The 17,284-nt window shown below is 36.1% G+C and overlaps 1 protein-coding gene across 1 annotated transcript in view; it reads right to left on the bottom strand.

Moving 5' to 3' along the window:
* LOC111051701 overlaps positions 1-17,284 on the bottom strand; it is a 79,027-nt gene that overhangs the window by 47,836 nt on the left and 13,907 nt on the right. Inside the window, 5 exon segments of the mRNA XM_039438519.1 lie at positions 590-810; positions 2,246-2,474; positions 7,989-8,157; positions 8,159-8,347; positions 11,832-11,999. Coding sequence (XP_039294453.1) covers positions 590-810; positions 2,246-2,474; positions 7,989-8,157; positions 8,159-8,347; positions 11,832-11,999 — 976 coding nt within the window.

Here is a 17,284-nt window from a genome sequence, read left to right as displayed (position 1 = left end):
CGGTGCTCGGCCAATAGAAACGCAGGAACGGGTGGCGGCGACTGAGGCGCACCCTGGTGGCGGGTGGGTCAACCACTCATTTGGTTGATGCGTGGCGTGGGGAGCAGAGCAGAGCGGCAGGCTGAAAGGTAGCGAACGCGAGGGAGGTATCAAAAGCATAACCCAAATTTTTAATAGTAGTACATATTATGATATTATCACTGAGTTATGTATGTTGAGACTAAGACCCGGTTGCACAGAGGGTTGTTAAATTTCAATCATGATTAAATTCCACGAAAGTAGAGAAGGTTTCTCTGGGAAAAAGGCTTCCCTGATTATTTCTCGTGAAATTAAAAAAAAGGATTAAAAGTTAACAGGCTTTTGTGCAACCGAGTTTAAGATATCTGAGTTATGACTGTGACTGTAGTGAAGTCCACGATATGATGGCAGTGGAGAAAGATAGGAAAACAGTGTTGCCGATTCTCTGCCTTCCATAGAGGATAGCTGAAACCCGTATATCTGATGTACTGTTCATTCTTGTTAATAATGATAAATTCTTATGAACTATATTTTATTATTCAAGAAAATATATTTTCTTCTGTTGACTGACCAGTATACTCTCCGGCGAGAAAGGCGAGCGACGACGTGACCCATGCATGTGGGTCATGCATGTACCACTCATTCAAGGGCGATATGGGTGACTCTGCCCACTGTGTGAGCCGCTGTTCCAGCTCCGGCAGAGACATGCGGTGATCGGCCGTCGAACAGATTATGTCTCGCAGCAGGGAGAAGAACGAGGCATGCGTCTCTTGCATCAGCTCCACGTCCGGTCTGAAACAACACACACGGAAACCGATATTAATAAATACACTGTTTGTCTAGAAGGTGTTATTGATCTAAAATGTATTTCCCATTCATTAACAACTGCAGTAGCATCACTTTTATAAAATGTTATCAATGCAGAAAAAACAAACTGCCAATGTTACTGAGATAGAAATAGTTATTTGTGCAACTAGTGCGCAAAGTGACAGTTTGCTGCATCGAAAGAAACGTTTACGCCCGAGCCGTAGGCGAGGGCGGAATGGTTTCTTGAGTGCAGCAAACGAACTTTGCGCACGTATTTCACATTAAATTTTTCCTACAGTTACCATTGAATATGAAAAGTGGGTAATTATGGGTAAAATTGCCTGAATAATGTAGTAGTATTTGAATGGCGGGGGGCAGCTGTGTGGTGTGTGCTGTGGTGGCACTGTGCTGTCGTTGTCCTCCATTATAATATCTACTTAATAATTAGCGCGTTGTGCTTCGTTGCACCTCTGCTCACTATAGCAGCCACAGCAGTCACTGTTACCAACTTAATTTTGATTTTGCTGCACTGGTGCTCCATATAACCTACTAACTATTTTGCGTTGTCATGCTGCAAATCTGGAGTACGCAAAGTACTCACTTTGTGCACTAGTGCGGAAAAGTGATTCTTTGCAGCCTGCAATCAGTGCACAAATGGTCAATTTTCAGGGTATCTGTAGGAAAAGGATTTTTTTCATTTTTCATTCCACTGACCACCTATGAAAGGGGTATACGGATTCAATTATATTCTTCAAAAGTCAATCTTTGCATTTTGTGATGCAAAAAAAAATTCTTCACTGGAAAACTCCTCCCTCACCTTAATTCTAAATTTCTCACCTGTGAGAGCATTAATATGTGTCAATGAATTATAAAGCCGATTTCCTTCACTCTTTACCCCCCCCCCTCTCATACATACTAGTTCGATGAATGTCGTCTCTGAAGTTTTGTCTATATTGTATGAGTGGAACAACTCTCCTATATTGAATCTATCTTTATTCTTATCAATAAAACAAAGAGCCTCGAAAATATATACACCTGGTAGTGGTAGAATCTTCAACTCTTTGAAATAATCTCTAAAACTTGCTCTAATAGGTTCACCCACCATCACAACTGTCCACTTTCGAATCCTAAATATAATGTATTGGATTAGTTGAATTGCCCCAAAATACAACACCGTGTGGAAGGAGAGAATGAATCACAAAAAAAGAAACACTTCTAAGCGTTCCTGTTTTGCACTATCTGCTTTGTCATATGACAGACAAGGATAGCAGCACCAATGTTGATCAAATACTGCCATTATAACTTGGATCTTACAATAATCGAAAAGCGGCTCAAATGAGAAAATAATCAAACTGGAAAACGAGTAAACCCAGATTTTCTATTTACTTTTTATAAATGAGTGTTTGTTTTGGTTACTGACTTGTAGTCATGTATGGTAATGTCGGTGTCATCTAGGTCGACAGGCAGATCCATCATGTCAATGCCGTCGAGGTCGGAGAGAGTGGCCGGCGTCCTGAGCTGACCTATGTGACTGACCAGAGGTGCACTGCTGCTGCCCTGAGGTATCGATATGATGGCCGAAGTCACCACCACTGGGGTCTGCTGCTGCAGCTGCGGCTGCGGCTGTTGTAACACCCTCGCTACTGAAACTAAATCAAAAAAAGTTATCAATCCATAAATAAATAGCTCAACACTGAAAACACATCCACAAATATTTTATCATGTATAACCATAATACAAGATTTAGAGGTTTTGTTTACCCACCTCATAGACTTACGGCGAATTTCACCAAACTCACGTTAACGCTTCGCTTAGTAATCTCCAATTAACACTAACTGATGACTTTAACGAAAGATTAAGAAATCTGATTTCACCAACGAAAACTAATGTTACGTTACGAAACGACATATTAGAGTGGATCAGGGTGGCAGTGCGCCGCCATGACACTTGTTTCACATTGTTTGCATCTTAGACCAGTTACAGAATAGACACGCCCCATTTTATATTCATATTGAAAGTCGATGAAGCCAATTTCTACTGCCATATCGTCCCATCGTGGCGTCAGCATCGGATAGGAAACTTTTCTGTAGAGTTTGTTTACATTGTTTTCCATAGCAGACTGTGTCTATCTATTTCAGCGGGAGCGCAGCGGGAGTTTACCATTTCCCTAAATAATAATTTACTTCTATCTGAAATAGACATAATCTGAAAGTTTTCTATCCGATGCTGACGTCACGATGGGGCGATATGGCAGTAGATGTTGGCTTCAGAGGCTAGACTTCCCAGCGTGTCTATTCTATAACTGGTCTAAGGTTAGCATGTAAAACCTAACCTAGAAAATCCAACTAGATTCCGAAACCACAAGTTTTGTTTACCAAAATGAGTGGAAATTAGCCTACAAATTTTAGTAATTAATGATAATTATATTGCTGTTTTTTTTTATTTGTATGATTTATTAAAGTTGTAGTGTTTTAATATTTGTTCTATATTGTTTGGTTTTTTTGTAAATAAGTGAAATTTCAAATTTCACAGGATGTCTTCTATCCACTCTGTTAATGTTGTGTTACCTAAAGCTATCAAAAAAAGGCACTCAACATTCACGAACAGTGAAAAAACCCATCCAGTCAGTCTTATTGAAAAATAAGTCGATTTTGTCCAAATTATTAAAATATCAACCCTTTCTCTTATCCATCTAGGTCGGCGAACAACATAATCATAATCACTGTCACTCTCAAATGCTAATTCGTTACTCTTCTTCTAGCATTACTTGGCCTTTCCATATTGGAACAACGAAGTAATCTAATAAAAAATAATCGTAAAAACCATGAATAAATAATTAAACATAACCTTAACAAACTACTATCAACATGATAGTAAACAGAACGCCGCCAGTTTTTCTTAATGGCAGATTACATATGTTAACTGACCAGATTTGGCCAGTTAACTTTATAACTGCTCATTAGCTCTAACGGCGTGTGGTGAAATCCGATTTTGTCAGTTAAGGGCTAATTGGAGTTTACGCTTCCTCTAACGACACGTTTAGTTCCTGGTGAAACCCGGCCATTGTCTGCTAGAGAATGGCCCGTTTTATATGGGAATGAAAATATTCAATTCAATTCCATCTCACATGAGACAAATTGAGAGCTTCAAGGAATTCAAAAACACTAAGGGAATTCCTCATTGTATTGTGTCCTTACAGATTAGCAGTCTTCCTTGTTGGCTAATTCCGTTTTAAAACACAAGTTAAAAAGCTGCTAACAGAGAACCCATTATATAATGTAGAGGAATTTTTCAATTTGCCCGTCGATATAATAAATACTTATTTTTTGTGATGTTAATATATGTGTATGAATTTGTTTTTCAATTTGTTTTTGATTTTTTTTTCAATACACATGTGTATGAATTGGCTCTGTAGTTTTATTCTTGGCAACACCTAATGTACATTAAATTGTATTTATTGGTGGATTAACGTATTCTATTCTATTCTAATGTTTGATTAATGAATGTTATGTGAAATCAGTTGTGTTTTATTGACTGCTGTGTTGAAATATGAAGGATGGTAGTATTATATTAGATTACACTTTGACGTGCCATATACTGCGGGAGCGTTGCTCCCTTAATGCAGTTTCATATTCTGATGGACAAGTAGAGTAAAGTATTTGTTTTCAAGCTGACTAAAGGTACAACTCCTTAGTGGCGTCTTGAGACGAGCGTCTAGAGATGCATGTTCAGAGCCGTCGCGGTTAAAGCACATAACCTGTAAACATATTAGATTTGATGACTCATTGGATTTCTATGTTGTAAGAACGTTATGGCGATAGATGAATTAGAAGTAGCTTATGGCGGTAGATGAATTAACTTTTTATCAACATTTTTGGAGAGAAATAGTACAGGATCAGCCTATTTTTTCCTCCAATGTCATAATTATATTATGATTGTAGTATTTTGCACAATAAAAAATAAGAAATAAGAAAAAATAAGTTTCGGCTACTATAAGGCTGGGCGAACACCAGTTAGTAAAGACAAGACTAGTCACGTTTAGTCACAATACTTCACATAGTTGCTTATGAAGACATATCTAATTGCAATGACTAATCAGTGTGAGTAGCGTCACAAGCAGCTATGTGAAGTATTGTGACTGAAGGTGTCTGATCATGTCTTGTCTTGTCTTGGCTAACTGGTATGTGCCTAGCCTACAGCTTTTACCATTCATATCTAAAGGTGCGTACAGACTTTTACGCCATGAACACGCGCATTTCGCTTTTCATCAGCTGATCTATGCTTCTTATATACAGAGTGGCCCTCAAGTCAGTTGACACACTGGTCTGTTGTTAACTTTATATTCATTGTTTATCGATTAACAATGAACACACTATCACGGAGAACCATCAAACATAACCTCTAAATTAAACTGTGGTGAACAAACCTAAACAGTTGTGATCTGCTTTGAAACAACAGCTGACCTTAAGAATTGCTTAACGTCAACCGACTTATGGACCATTCTGTATATATTTGTTTTTGTTCAGAAACCGCAAGATGCAGACTATACATATGATTATTATATTATACAGATTATGCTTATTTATACATATAAGCATAGCAACAGTTGGGGCCCGTTTCACAAAGGTACAAGTAGGTTACAAGTCTTGTTGCCAACCATGGTTTTGGAGAACAGCTGATTACTAGCGTTTCACAAAAGCAGAATTGTAAACTTGTAGTTACAATGAATTTCTACAAGTTTACAAGTGATTTGCTTGTTACGAAGAAGTGTTTCACAAAGATTTTCATTGTAGCCAACAATTTTTGTCAAAATTACTTGTTCGTAACTATGAAATTTCTACCGAGGTGGAAAGCTATGTAAAGGATTTACAAGTGATCATTAAAATGATTTTAAATATTCAATAAATATTCCTAATAATCAAAAATGCCCTATATTCCTCTAAAATTGATTATTTTGGAAATATATGCATCTGGAAATCAAATTTAATAATTTCCAAAATAGTTATTAATGTGTTACCTCATAGGTTATGTGTACTATAAAATTATTACAAATTCAGCAATAAATGAAGTAGACTGTACAAAAAACATTATATTGCTTTCAAATATTTTCAAAGTAATTATTGAAAAGTACAAGTAACCTTTATAAAGGATGAAAAAAGGAAATCATCATGAAAATAGGTTATGTTTACTATTGAAGTACTTGTAGACTTGTAAAATTGTAAACTTGTAAACTTGTAGATCATAAATTTTTGTGAAACGTGAGTACTTGTAAACTTGTAACTACAAGTACTTGTTCGTAACCATGGTTGGTAACAATACTTGTACCTTTGTGAAATAGGCCCCTGATGAAAAGCGAAATTAGTGTGTTCGTGGCGCATGAGTTTGTAAGCACCTTTAAAAATCATCGAATCTAATGAAGTTATAGGTTATGTGCTGTAGCCGCTAAGGAATCGCACCTTCAATATTCTCAAGATAGGAAGGTTCAAAAAAATGTTGTGATCTTTTGTGAGATCAAACACATTCAATGTACATCCGATTTTGTTGTATGAATGCAAAGAAGGCTACATTTGGAGGAAATTTAATCAGTATATAAACTAAAGAATGTACTCTTGCTTTCCTTGCATCTAACTATCGATTTTGTTGATTTATCAGTCAAGAGAATTGTTAACACCAGATCGGACAAGGCTTAATTGGACACATAAAATGCACTGCGCTTATAGAAAATGTGGGGATGCGTCTGGTGTCTCACCTCATCCACTTATGCCGTTCGCCTTCTATATCCATTTATTCTATATAAATGGACATATATTTATGTCCTTACTTACTCCAATTATACCATTTGACTTCTATGTCTATTCTAATTATGTCCTTACCCACTCCAATTATGCCATTCGCCTTCTTCATCCATTTGAATGAATATAATTCAGAATGGTTGAAGACAAGGAGTGGAGTCCCTCAAGGATCGGTGCTCGGTCCACTCCTCTTCCTTCTGTATATAAATGACTTACCATCTTATCTGGAACCGGCACACTGTGTGTTATATGCTGATGACGTAAGCATTTTATTGAGGAATAACTGTCAGAAAGAAATGGAATCTGAGTGCAAAACTGCTTTTGAGAAACTTGAGATGTGGCTGACTGCTAATATGCTGATATTGAATCATGGAAAGACTAAGCAATTACCTTTTAGAACGGCTAGAGAAGTAACTTTGGGAGTGGAAGACAGCAATGTGGAGTCTGTAAATGATATTAAAGTTCTAGGAGTTGTATTGGATTCTGAAATCTCATGGAAACCTCATATAGAATCTTTAAAAAACAAGTTGAGCTCTGTGGTGTTTGTTCTTAGAAATTTGAAATTATTATTAGACAATGGAACCCTCAAAGATGTCTATTTTGCAATGTTTCATTCTCTTCTGGCCTACGGAATCATTTTCTGGGGAAACTCAACTCAAGTAATAGACATCTTTCGAATCCAGAAGTGGGCAATAAGAGTGATGGTTGGAGAGACAATACGATCAAGCTGTAGACCACACTTCAAACAGATGAGAATTCTCCCTCTTCCCAGTTTGTATATTCTAGAGGCTTTATGTTTTATTGATCAAAATAAGGACAAATTTAAAACTGGTGCACGTTTCCACAGTTACGGAACTAGACATCGTGAAGATTTAAGAGATGATACCCACAGAACAACTTTATATGAGAGAGGAGTTAAAAGTGCTGGGATTCGACTCTATAACAAATTACCTGCCAGCCTTAAAGCAACGACAGGCCGTAAATTCAGGGCCTTGATGAAAAATGAATTACTGAATATATGTGCATATTCAATTGAAGAATTCCTTACCTATTATGAGGTACAAAATAATTAGTTTGTAATGTTTTATGTAAGTTAAATGATTTTTTTTTTTTTATTCTTCTGAATAATATTGATTGACAAATCCGAATACCCCTTCTATAGGTGGTCAGTGGATGATTAATGATAATAATAATAATAATAATAATAATAATTTATTCTATTTATGTCCTTACCTTCTCCAATTATACCATTTGACTTCTATGTCCATTCATGTCCTTCTATTCCCAATTCCCACTATGTCCGTTTGGGTCCAGCTTGGTGTAACCCTAAATAAATGTATTATGAACAAAATTATCAATTTGTAAACTTACTTGGCGTAGTAGTCATCGGCTTTCCCTTACCCCCCAACACAGCTTTCCCTTGCTGCTGCTGGGGCATTGTAGGCGGAGGAGGAGGAGGCGGAGCAGCAAAGGTGGGTGGCGTGGCCAGCGGGAGAGGCGTGGCCGGAGGAAGAGGAGCGACCAATGGTGTAACAGCAGGCGGCTGAGGTGGTGGTGGTGGTGCTGGAGGTGGTGGGGGTGGGGGCAAAGTGGGCGGGGCTTCCACCTCGGCCATCGGCTGCTCCACTTTGATGACACGGCGAGCGGTGCTCAGTTGCTGGCTGACAGCCGGACTGATCACACCTGACACGGTTCCACCTCCCAGCAGTTTGCTGGATCGAGATGAACAGCTGTCGACACACACACAATGAATTATTAATGATTATGAATAACAAGGGCTACTTTCGAAATAATAAAATAGATAATAAGGGCTAAATTAAATACTTTAATTGAATATAGAATACTATAAGCTGTGCAAGCCTTAGGCTAGGCACACACCAGTTAGTCAAGCCAAGACAAGGCACGTTTAGTCACGATACTTCACATTGTTTCTTATGACGCACCTCACATTAATTAGTCATTGAAATTAGACATGTCTTCATAAGCAACTATGTGAAGTATTGTGACTAAACGTGACTAGTCTTGTCTTGACTAACCGGTGTGTGCCCAGCCTTAGACTGGCCACTAAGACTAGGAGATGCGTGTTTATCATGCACATACAAATGTTCATCATCAGCGAGAAGCTTCTAATATAAAATAAACAACCAATAACAATAAATAAACCACTGGAAAATTACAAATTGCAATGATAGAAAATAATTTCAGCTTGAATAGAGCAACAAAGAAACAATGAACACAAAAATCGGAGATACATAAACCTAACCTAAAAAATGTGGCTCGATGCTTTTCACTGTAATGACACAACAACGTATGGCATCATGTATGTCCTATGGGAACGCGCCAACTAAGCTCCCCGACAGTAAGGCTCCTTTTAAACCCACTTTCGAGGGGATTTACTGACGGCGTCAACTGAGCTCCAGATAGAGGAGCTTTACTGACGGGGAGCTTGGTTGTCGTCTACGGTCCCGACAACTAGTCCCCTCTGAATCAGTAGGGGATTTACTGTTGGGGAGACTAGTTGACGCTAGCGTGCAAGGAGCTCAATAAACGAATTTGAATGCATAGGTCTACTAACTTTGAAGATTGCCCAGCACATGTGATACAGTATAACTGCCTTTATTAAGGTCGAAGTTAGGACTCGCTGCCACACAACTCTTTACATTTCATATTGAAAAATCAAGATTAACTTTGATCAATCATAATTATTCAAAAGAGAATAGTTACAATAATGAATAGCTATTCAAAAGAGAACAGTGACAAATCAATATAGAATTATTCCTACAATTCACATTACATGGAAAAACAAAAATATAAGAGTATAAAGTTTCAATCTGACGTTTTGAATGACATAAGTTGAAGACTAAACAGTAGATCAGAGTTTTGCTTGATGATATATGTTATATTCTATACATACATGCAGTAATCACTTGCGAGACTTACACACTCATTCTGAAAATGCTTGCCAATTCAATAAGGAACATTTCCAAGTCAGTTGAATTCGGAAAGAAAATCGTTTATTTTTTCATTTCAAGTTTGCAGTGATAGAAGTGACAACATCAACAAGCTTTTCTCTTAATAATCGAATTCATAGAATGTGTGAAACAGTGTCTGTGATTGTACTACTTCCCCACCCGCTTCAAGCTGGTTTCAATGTTCAATATGGGATCAGCTGTCGGGGAGCTTAGTTGTCTGGTACGATCACGACAACCAGACGCCTCATAGGCCTATCCAGCAGGGGGTTTACTGTCGGAGAGACTAGTTGACGGCAATGGTATATTTTGCCAGGGGGTTTACTGACGCCTGTGATCAAAATATCAAGGAGACTAGTTGTCGGGGAGACAGGTTGGCAGCGACCCTGTCCTACAGTTGGTGACCAGTCTTAGATTGCAGCATTGCTCTTGTGGAGTAAAGTGCTATTAGATTTCACAGGAGCCAGAAAACCTGTGAGCTAATTGTTTCAGAAAAAAAGATCTTGAGTCATTTTGATAGCATCAGCATGTCAACCACAATCAAGTGCTGCTATTCTCGTAAGAAATAACAATGGTCATAACGAACAGTGTGTTGCAAACAATATTTGCACTGGTTTCCACTAAGAACCAACTAGATGTCACGGGAACACGGAATTGGAATTGGAATTGCAATAGTTATTTGTGCAACTAGTGCGCAAAGTGACAGTTTGCTGCACCGAAAGAAACGTTTACGCCCGAGCCGTAGGCGAGGGCGGAATGGTTTCTTGAGTGCAGCAGAGGAACTTTGCACACGTATTTCACATCAAGTTTTTCCTACAGTTACCATTGAATATGAAAAGTGGGTAATTATGGGTAAAATTGCCTGAAATCCATCAAATAACTTAGTAGTGTTTGAATGGCGAGGCGGCTGTGTGGTGTGTGCTGTGGTGGCACTGTGCTGTTGCTGTCCTCCATTATAATATATAATAGTAATAATTAGCGCGTTGTGCTTGGTTGCACCTCTGCTCACTATAGCAGCCACATCAGTCACTGTTACCAACTTCATTTTGATTTTGCTGCACTGTTGCTCCATATAACCTACTAAGTATTTTGCGTTGCCATGTTGCAAATCTGGAGTGCAGAAAAATTTTTCCCGCACTAGAGCGGAAAAGTGATTCTTTGCGTTCTGTAATCAGTGCAGCAATGGCCACTTTTCAACGTAACTGTAGGAAAAAGTATTTTTCAGTTGCCAAGTACTCTCCAGTTGCCAATTACGCATCCCATTACAGCTATACTCTGTATAAAAAAAGTTGAGACTTGGCCCCCCATCCGAAGAAATTACAGTGTTGCTAAATCGTGTAGAATTGCAACTTTCTCAAATTTCCAATTTAACCTTTGAATTGGTTGTAGAATATAATCCCCAACATCCCAGTAGAGCTGGAAAAATTTCAGGGTTGACATATTAAAAGGAAATTTAACTTTTTTGGTGGAATTGGAAACATCGCGAAAATTTGATTTTCTTTTGAATATCACTTCTCTCAGAATCATGGGTGGTTGTAATGCGAAAAAAATGTAGGCCTATATCAAAATAACGGGGAGAATGTCTCCTTTCTATTGGAGCCTGGATCATTTTTATCCGACCTACAGTTATTTTTAATTAATGATTATGTTCGTCCAGACATTTCTAGCGGAAAACATGAAATTTTCAACATGGGTGGTGAAAGCAAGAAAGTTTTATTTATGTTAATATAATTGTTCAAAATTTTACAAAATTACTCAAAAATTTCCAGATTTGAGTGGAATATTTTTGTTTTTAATTAGTTTTTGAATATTTAAATTTAAAATTTTCAGTTTAGTCATTAGTCACAAAATGAAGAAATATAATCAGGTAGAGTGAGAAATATAACTATTGTTATTGATTGTTTTTATTTTATGTAAAGGATTATTTTTATATATCCCTCAAATAGCTTACAGCTAGAGGGATACTATCGCACTATTGTAATACTCAAAATAAATAAATAAAATGATTAGTTTTGAAATGGAAATTGAACTTTTTGAAGTGAAAAGTGAAATCTTAACCTAATTCTTTTTTGAAACTTTTATTTGTAAAAATTTGGGAGAAGACAGTTTTGGGCTATGTCTGTTGTCTTCTCCCAATCATAATTATTATATATTATAATTATGATTTGTAATTGTCAATGAAATAAATAATAAAAAGTGCAATTGTATGAACTTTTACAAGGAACAAACAGCAACAACAACTCACGTGACAGGAGTGGGGCGAACTGTGCGGCGATGTCTTGAAAAAAGGGGACAAATCTCCCATCCCCACCACGTCCACCTTCTCTCCCTCCCCTCCTACACCACATTCCCCCTCTTCTGCCCCGCCTTCATCGGTATCCGACGAGGGAAAGCCGTCCAAATCCATGTCCGTCTAAAAACAAACAAATACAATTATTAGCACAGGAAAGATTAGTGGAAAATCAAACACATAATACAAATGGAAATAAATAAAAAATTGCATTTGTTCAAATGCTAATTGATGAATAATTATTATTATACGAAAATCCCAATTAAATACTGTAAATACAAATAAAATTCTTAAAAAAATCATAAATTAAAAATAGAAAATAATTAGAATGATCAAGTAGCTCTTGCTTTTCTTTTCGCTAGGTTGGAATCTTTCTACTTTCCAACTGTACTGTTACTTACAGCTGATGATGTGTGAGCACACACGAAAGCATGTTCATGTAAAATATTAATTTTTATTCAAATAAAGTGGATTGATGACCGCATTTCAAGTCTCTTCAATTAAATACAAATACATATTATGTATATACACACGGACTTCCGTGTGCCGAAAGTGGCAAACTAACGATGGATTGCACAGGAGAGGCCAATGAGACGAATGGAGGCGCTACGTTGAGGAGGCCAGAGTTCACCCAAAACTGTAGAGCCGGATGAAGTTGATGATGATGATGCCAAGTGCATCGAAACTAGTTTGGACTCAAATAAAAACTTTGTGGAATTGACAACATATTTTTATTTCACCTTAATATGGAGGAATTCCACAACATCTCTGTGCAAAGTGTTAAAATTTTTGTTCTTGATGAATTTTATATTTTATTAGTTGATAGAGAAAAGATAGCACGAGGAAATATCCCATGGCATGGTATTGAGCGATTATGTTCCAAGGTTTATTGTTAACTCAAGCCGATCGTCCTAGTCCAAGTAGTTGTTTTTGGTGAAGCTATGTGACGCTGATAGTCTCTTATATGGTGCCGTTCTCACACTATCAACCCAACAAAACATTAATAATAAACAATAGTGGTTTGAGTTAACAAGTAGTTGTTTATGGTGAAGCTATGTGACGCTGATAGTCTCTTATATGGTGCCGTTCTCACACTATCAACCCAACAAAACATTAATAATAAACAATAGTGGTTTGAGTTAACAAGTAGTTGTTTATGGTGAAGCTATGTGACGCTGATAGTCTCTCATAAAATAAAATAAAAAATCATTGTCGAAAAGCCTTTACAGCATAGACAACGTCAATATATAACATAACAACGATAAGTTCAAGTCACACACTTCTATAGTAGTATATACACAATGCTCATGTAATGATGGTTACTATTAACAAATAGAATAACAACAACAATAAATACATTAATAAATACATATGGTGCCGTTCTCACACTATCACCCCAACAAAACATTAATAATAGACAATAGTGATTTGAGTTGACAATCTGCTTGAAATTTGGAACATAAATAATATACCATGATATGATAAAATAATCTATTCAAGTTTAAATTATTCATTTGCACTTTCATTCATTTACATCATTTTTCACAACATGTAAAGAATTTCTGCATTGTCAGCATACACAATTCAATATCATTCAATACTATCCTTTCTCTATGATAATATACTGTAATATATTCCAAATATAATTGAACATTATTACAATAGTTAATATAGGTAAGAATCTGACCGGCGTCACTTGGATCACAGCTATCTACTATAGAAGGCTGTAGAAACAGAAAACTGGCAACCCTGTGTTCCTATTATTTCAAATAGAACACCGAAGGTTATTAATAGAAATGTAAACATTGCGGGAGTACTTACGCGTTCCCAAAACCAAAATTCAAAAACGCCAAAACCAAAAACCCCAGTTCCTCAAACTACTTTAGCCGAAAAAGTTGCTCAACTACAAAGTAGCCACACTAATTTAAAAAACCAATTAGAAGTAACTCTAAAAACGTCTGAGGAAGAAAGGTTAGGGATGGTAGAAGAAATTAAATCTTTGGAACTGATTATAAAATTACAAGATGAAGACCATAAAAAAGAAATACTAAATCTAAAAAATCAATGTAGTCTAATGTCGGAGGAAATAAAGAAACTAAAATCTAAATTTGATAATACTAAATGTATGATAGAACCTCCGTCCAAATGCAAAAAAATAGAATCTAACCTAAATGATGGGAAATGCTCTGAAAATGGTCGAAATAAAACGTACAGTGAGGTTTTGAAGACAGCAACCAAAAATATAGCTGAGGGAAATAAAGATAGGAAAGGGAGAGTTCTGCTACTGACGTCCAGTCATGGACGTGATTGCAGTGATCTCCTTGATAAAAGATTGAAAAATAAATTTGATGTCCAATGTTTTTTCAAGCCAAGTGCATCAATTAATGCAGTTGTAGAGTCAGCTAGGGAACAAACTAAAGACTTTGATGAAAATGACTATCTAATTGTACTGGGTGGCTCAAATAATATAAATGAACCTAACTTGAATCATCTTCCTCAAGTAACAGAAAAAATCAAGGAAATTGTGCCACTCAGCAAAAAAACAAACTTAATAATAAGTACTATTCCTAATAGGTTTGATAGGCCAGAATTAAATGAAGCAATCAATTCGACAAACAAATCAATCCATAATACAATCAACAGCCTAAAAAATAAGAATTCTAAACAACTGGGGATTTGTTTTCTAAATGAAAGGCTGAAAAGACATAACTTCACTAATCATGGGTTGCATCTAAATCGATCTGGCAAAGTAATCTTTTGTAATAGATTGGCAGAGCTGATTGAAAGCCGTTTGCAATCCTCTGGTTTAAAAACAGTCAAAAAAACAAATAACGATTTTTTAGTAAATTGGCTCAAAACAGGGAAAGGGAAATAGCTACAAATGCTAGAGATAGAGTAGCACAAGATGGTAAGGTTTTTAGTATTTATCATCAAAATATTCAGTATCTTCGCAACAAAATTGACAGATTAGAAGTATTTCTTAAACAGGAGGATCCTGACATTGTTATTTTCACAGAGCATGGCTTAAAAATAAAGGAAATAAATCAAGTTAGGATTCCAGGCTATTCACTGAGATCAGAATTTTGTAGAATAGCTCATAGAAGTGGTGGTGTATGTATATTCACTAGCAATGCTAAACATACCCAAACTTATGAACTGGATTTTGTTAAGAGATTTTCTGTTGAGATGGATTTAGAGGTGACGGGACTAAGGTTAAAAATTGATGATCGATTTGAGGTAGCAGTGTTAGGTATCTATAGGTCACCAAATGGAGACTGGCAAAAATTTTGTGAGCTGCTCCATACACTTTTGGAAATTACAACCGCTCGTTTCACAAATGTTATAGTAGTAGGAGATTTCAATACCGATTTTGCCAGGCAGGATAAAATGACAGAGGATATTAGAGATATTATTAATATGAATAATTTAGAAATTAAGGTCCACGAATATACAAGAGTAACTCGAACTTCACAGACAATTATTGATAATATCCTCACAAATATAGAAGGTTGTAATGTCAGGTTAGGTAGCTCAGATCTATCAGATCATAACTATCAAATTTTAGATGTTAAGTTGCAGGGCCAGAATCCAAGCAGAAAAAAAACTTTTGTGAAAGAAATTCAGCAATATGAGCTAGGAAATATAAATTGTTTGAAGCAGGAACTGCTTCAAGAAAATTGGAGTAGTGTTTATAACAGTTGTAACCTAAATTACAAATATAAGCAATTCATTGATACTCTAAGATTTCACATTAGTGTATGCTGTCCAATAAAAAAAGTCAAAGTAAAAAGTAAATTAAACAAAGTAGATGAATGGATAACTGAAGATATTCTTACTCAAAGAAATATTGTTAGGGAAGCTTATGAGGAATTTAAATTAGTGAGGGATGTTCCGAGTGAAGTCAAATACAAATGTCTAAAGAAAAACTATGCAAAAGAAGTGAGGAAAGCTAAGTGTAAGAAAACAGCTGAAATATTAACAACTAGTACCAATTTTAACTCTGCTGTTTGGGAGGTAATTAATAGAAATAGGAGAGCAGCTCAAAAAGATACAGTTACTAATGTCCCTAGGATAATCGATGAACATGGAAATTATATGGATGATAGTATAGACATTTGTAACTTTTTCAATAAGTATTATCAACAGGTTGCATATAATCTCCAAAAGTCACTGAACACTAATACTTATAATACAACTACATTAAATGCTGAGCCAATTGAAAAGGTATTTAAATTTCATCCATTATCAAGAGATGAGTTGTCAAGAATAATAAAAAATTTGAATAACAAAAAAACAGTAGGATTGGATGGGGTCTCAAGCAAAATTTTAAAAGAATGTGAAAATGAATTACTGGACCCTTTATTGCATCTCCTTAATACTTCACTAGAGCAGGGTATTTTCCCTGATGATCTGAAACAAGGAAAAATTTTGCCAATTTTCAAGAGCGGTGATTCTGAAAGAGTTGAAAATTATAGACCCATTAGTATTCTAAATGTAATAAGTAAAATTTTTGAAAGAGTAGTTTTAAATAGGCTATTGATGCACCTGGAAGAAATTAATTTCATATGTGATGAACAGCATGGGTTCCAGAAAGGGAAATCTACTAAGACTGCAATAGTATCCCTTGTTGAAAGACTAATAGATATAATAGATTCAGGTGAGAAGGCAGCCGCAATATTTCTTGATTTATCCAAAGCTTTTGATTGTGTGAACCATAGAATATTATTGGAAATACTAAAAACTGTAGGTGTGAATGGTATAGAACTAAAATGGTTTGAATCATATCTCATAGGTAGAAACCAGTGTGTTGAGCTTACCAAGGTGGATGGGAATGAAATAGTAAAAATTAAATCTCAAAAACTGGAGGTCCAGGCTGGAGTACCTCAAGGCTCAATTCTGGGTCCCTTACTGTTTCTGTTGTATGTGAACCAATTACCAAAAGAGTTAAAAGATCACAGAGCTCTGTTGTTTGCTGATGACACATCGCTTATCTTTAACAATTATTTATTAGATAGTCTAGAAATAAATGCTTTTACTGGAGTACAGTCAATTGTCCAATTCTTGAAGCAAAGGCAATTAACAATAAATAGTAAGAAATGTCAATTCCTACAATTCAAAAGTAAATATAATTCAGTAGAGGATAGAGAAATAAATGTGTTTGTAGAGGAAAATGAATTAGACCAAGAAGAGAAAGTAGCATTCTTGGGAATTTTATTGGACAGGAAATTAACATGGCATCCTTACATTGAGAGGATATGTAATAAGATATCATCTGGGGTATTTGTCCTGCGGCAGCTTGCTAGGCTGAATGATAAAAAACTACTGTTAACTGCTTACCATGGACTTATACTATCTCATATTAGGTATGCTATTTTAGTATGGGGTAATTCATCTCAACAAAATATGGA

This window comes from Nilaparvata lugens, chromosome 11 (assembly GCF_014356525.2).
Source record: "Nilaparvata lugens isolate BPH chromosome 11, ASM1435652v1, whole genome shotgun sequence".
In the NCBI taxonomy this organism is placed as follows: Eukaryota; Metazoa; Arthropoda; class Insecta; order Hemiptera; family Delphacidae; genus Nilaparvata; species Nilaparvata lugens.
This window is presented reverse-complemented; position numbering and strand designations above follow the sequence as displayed.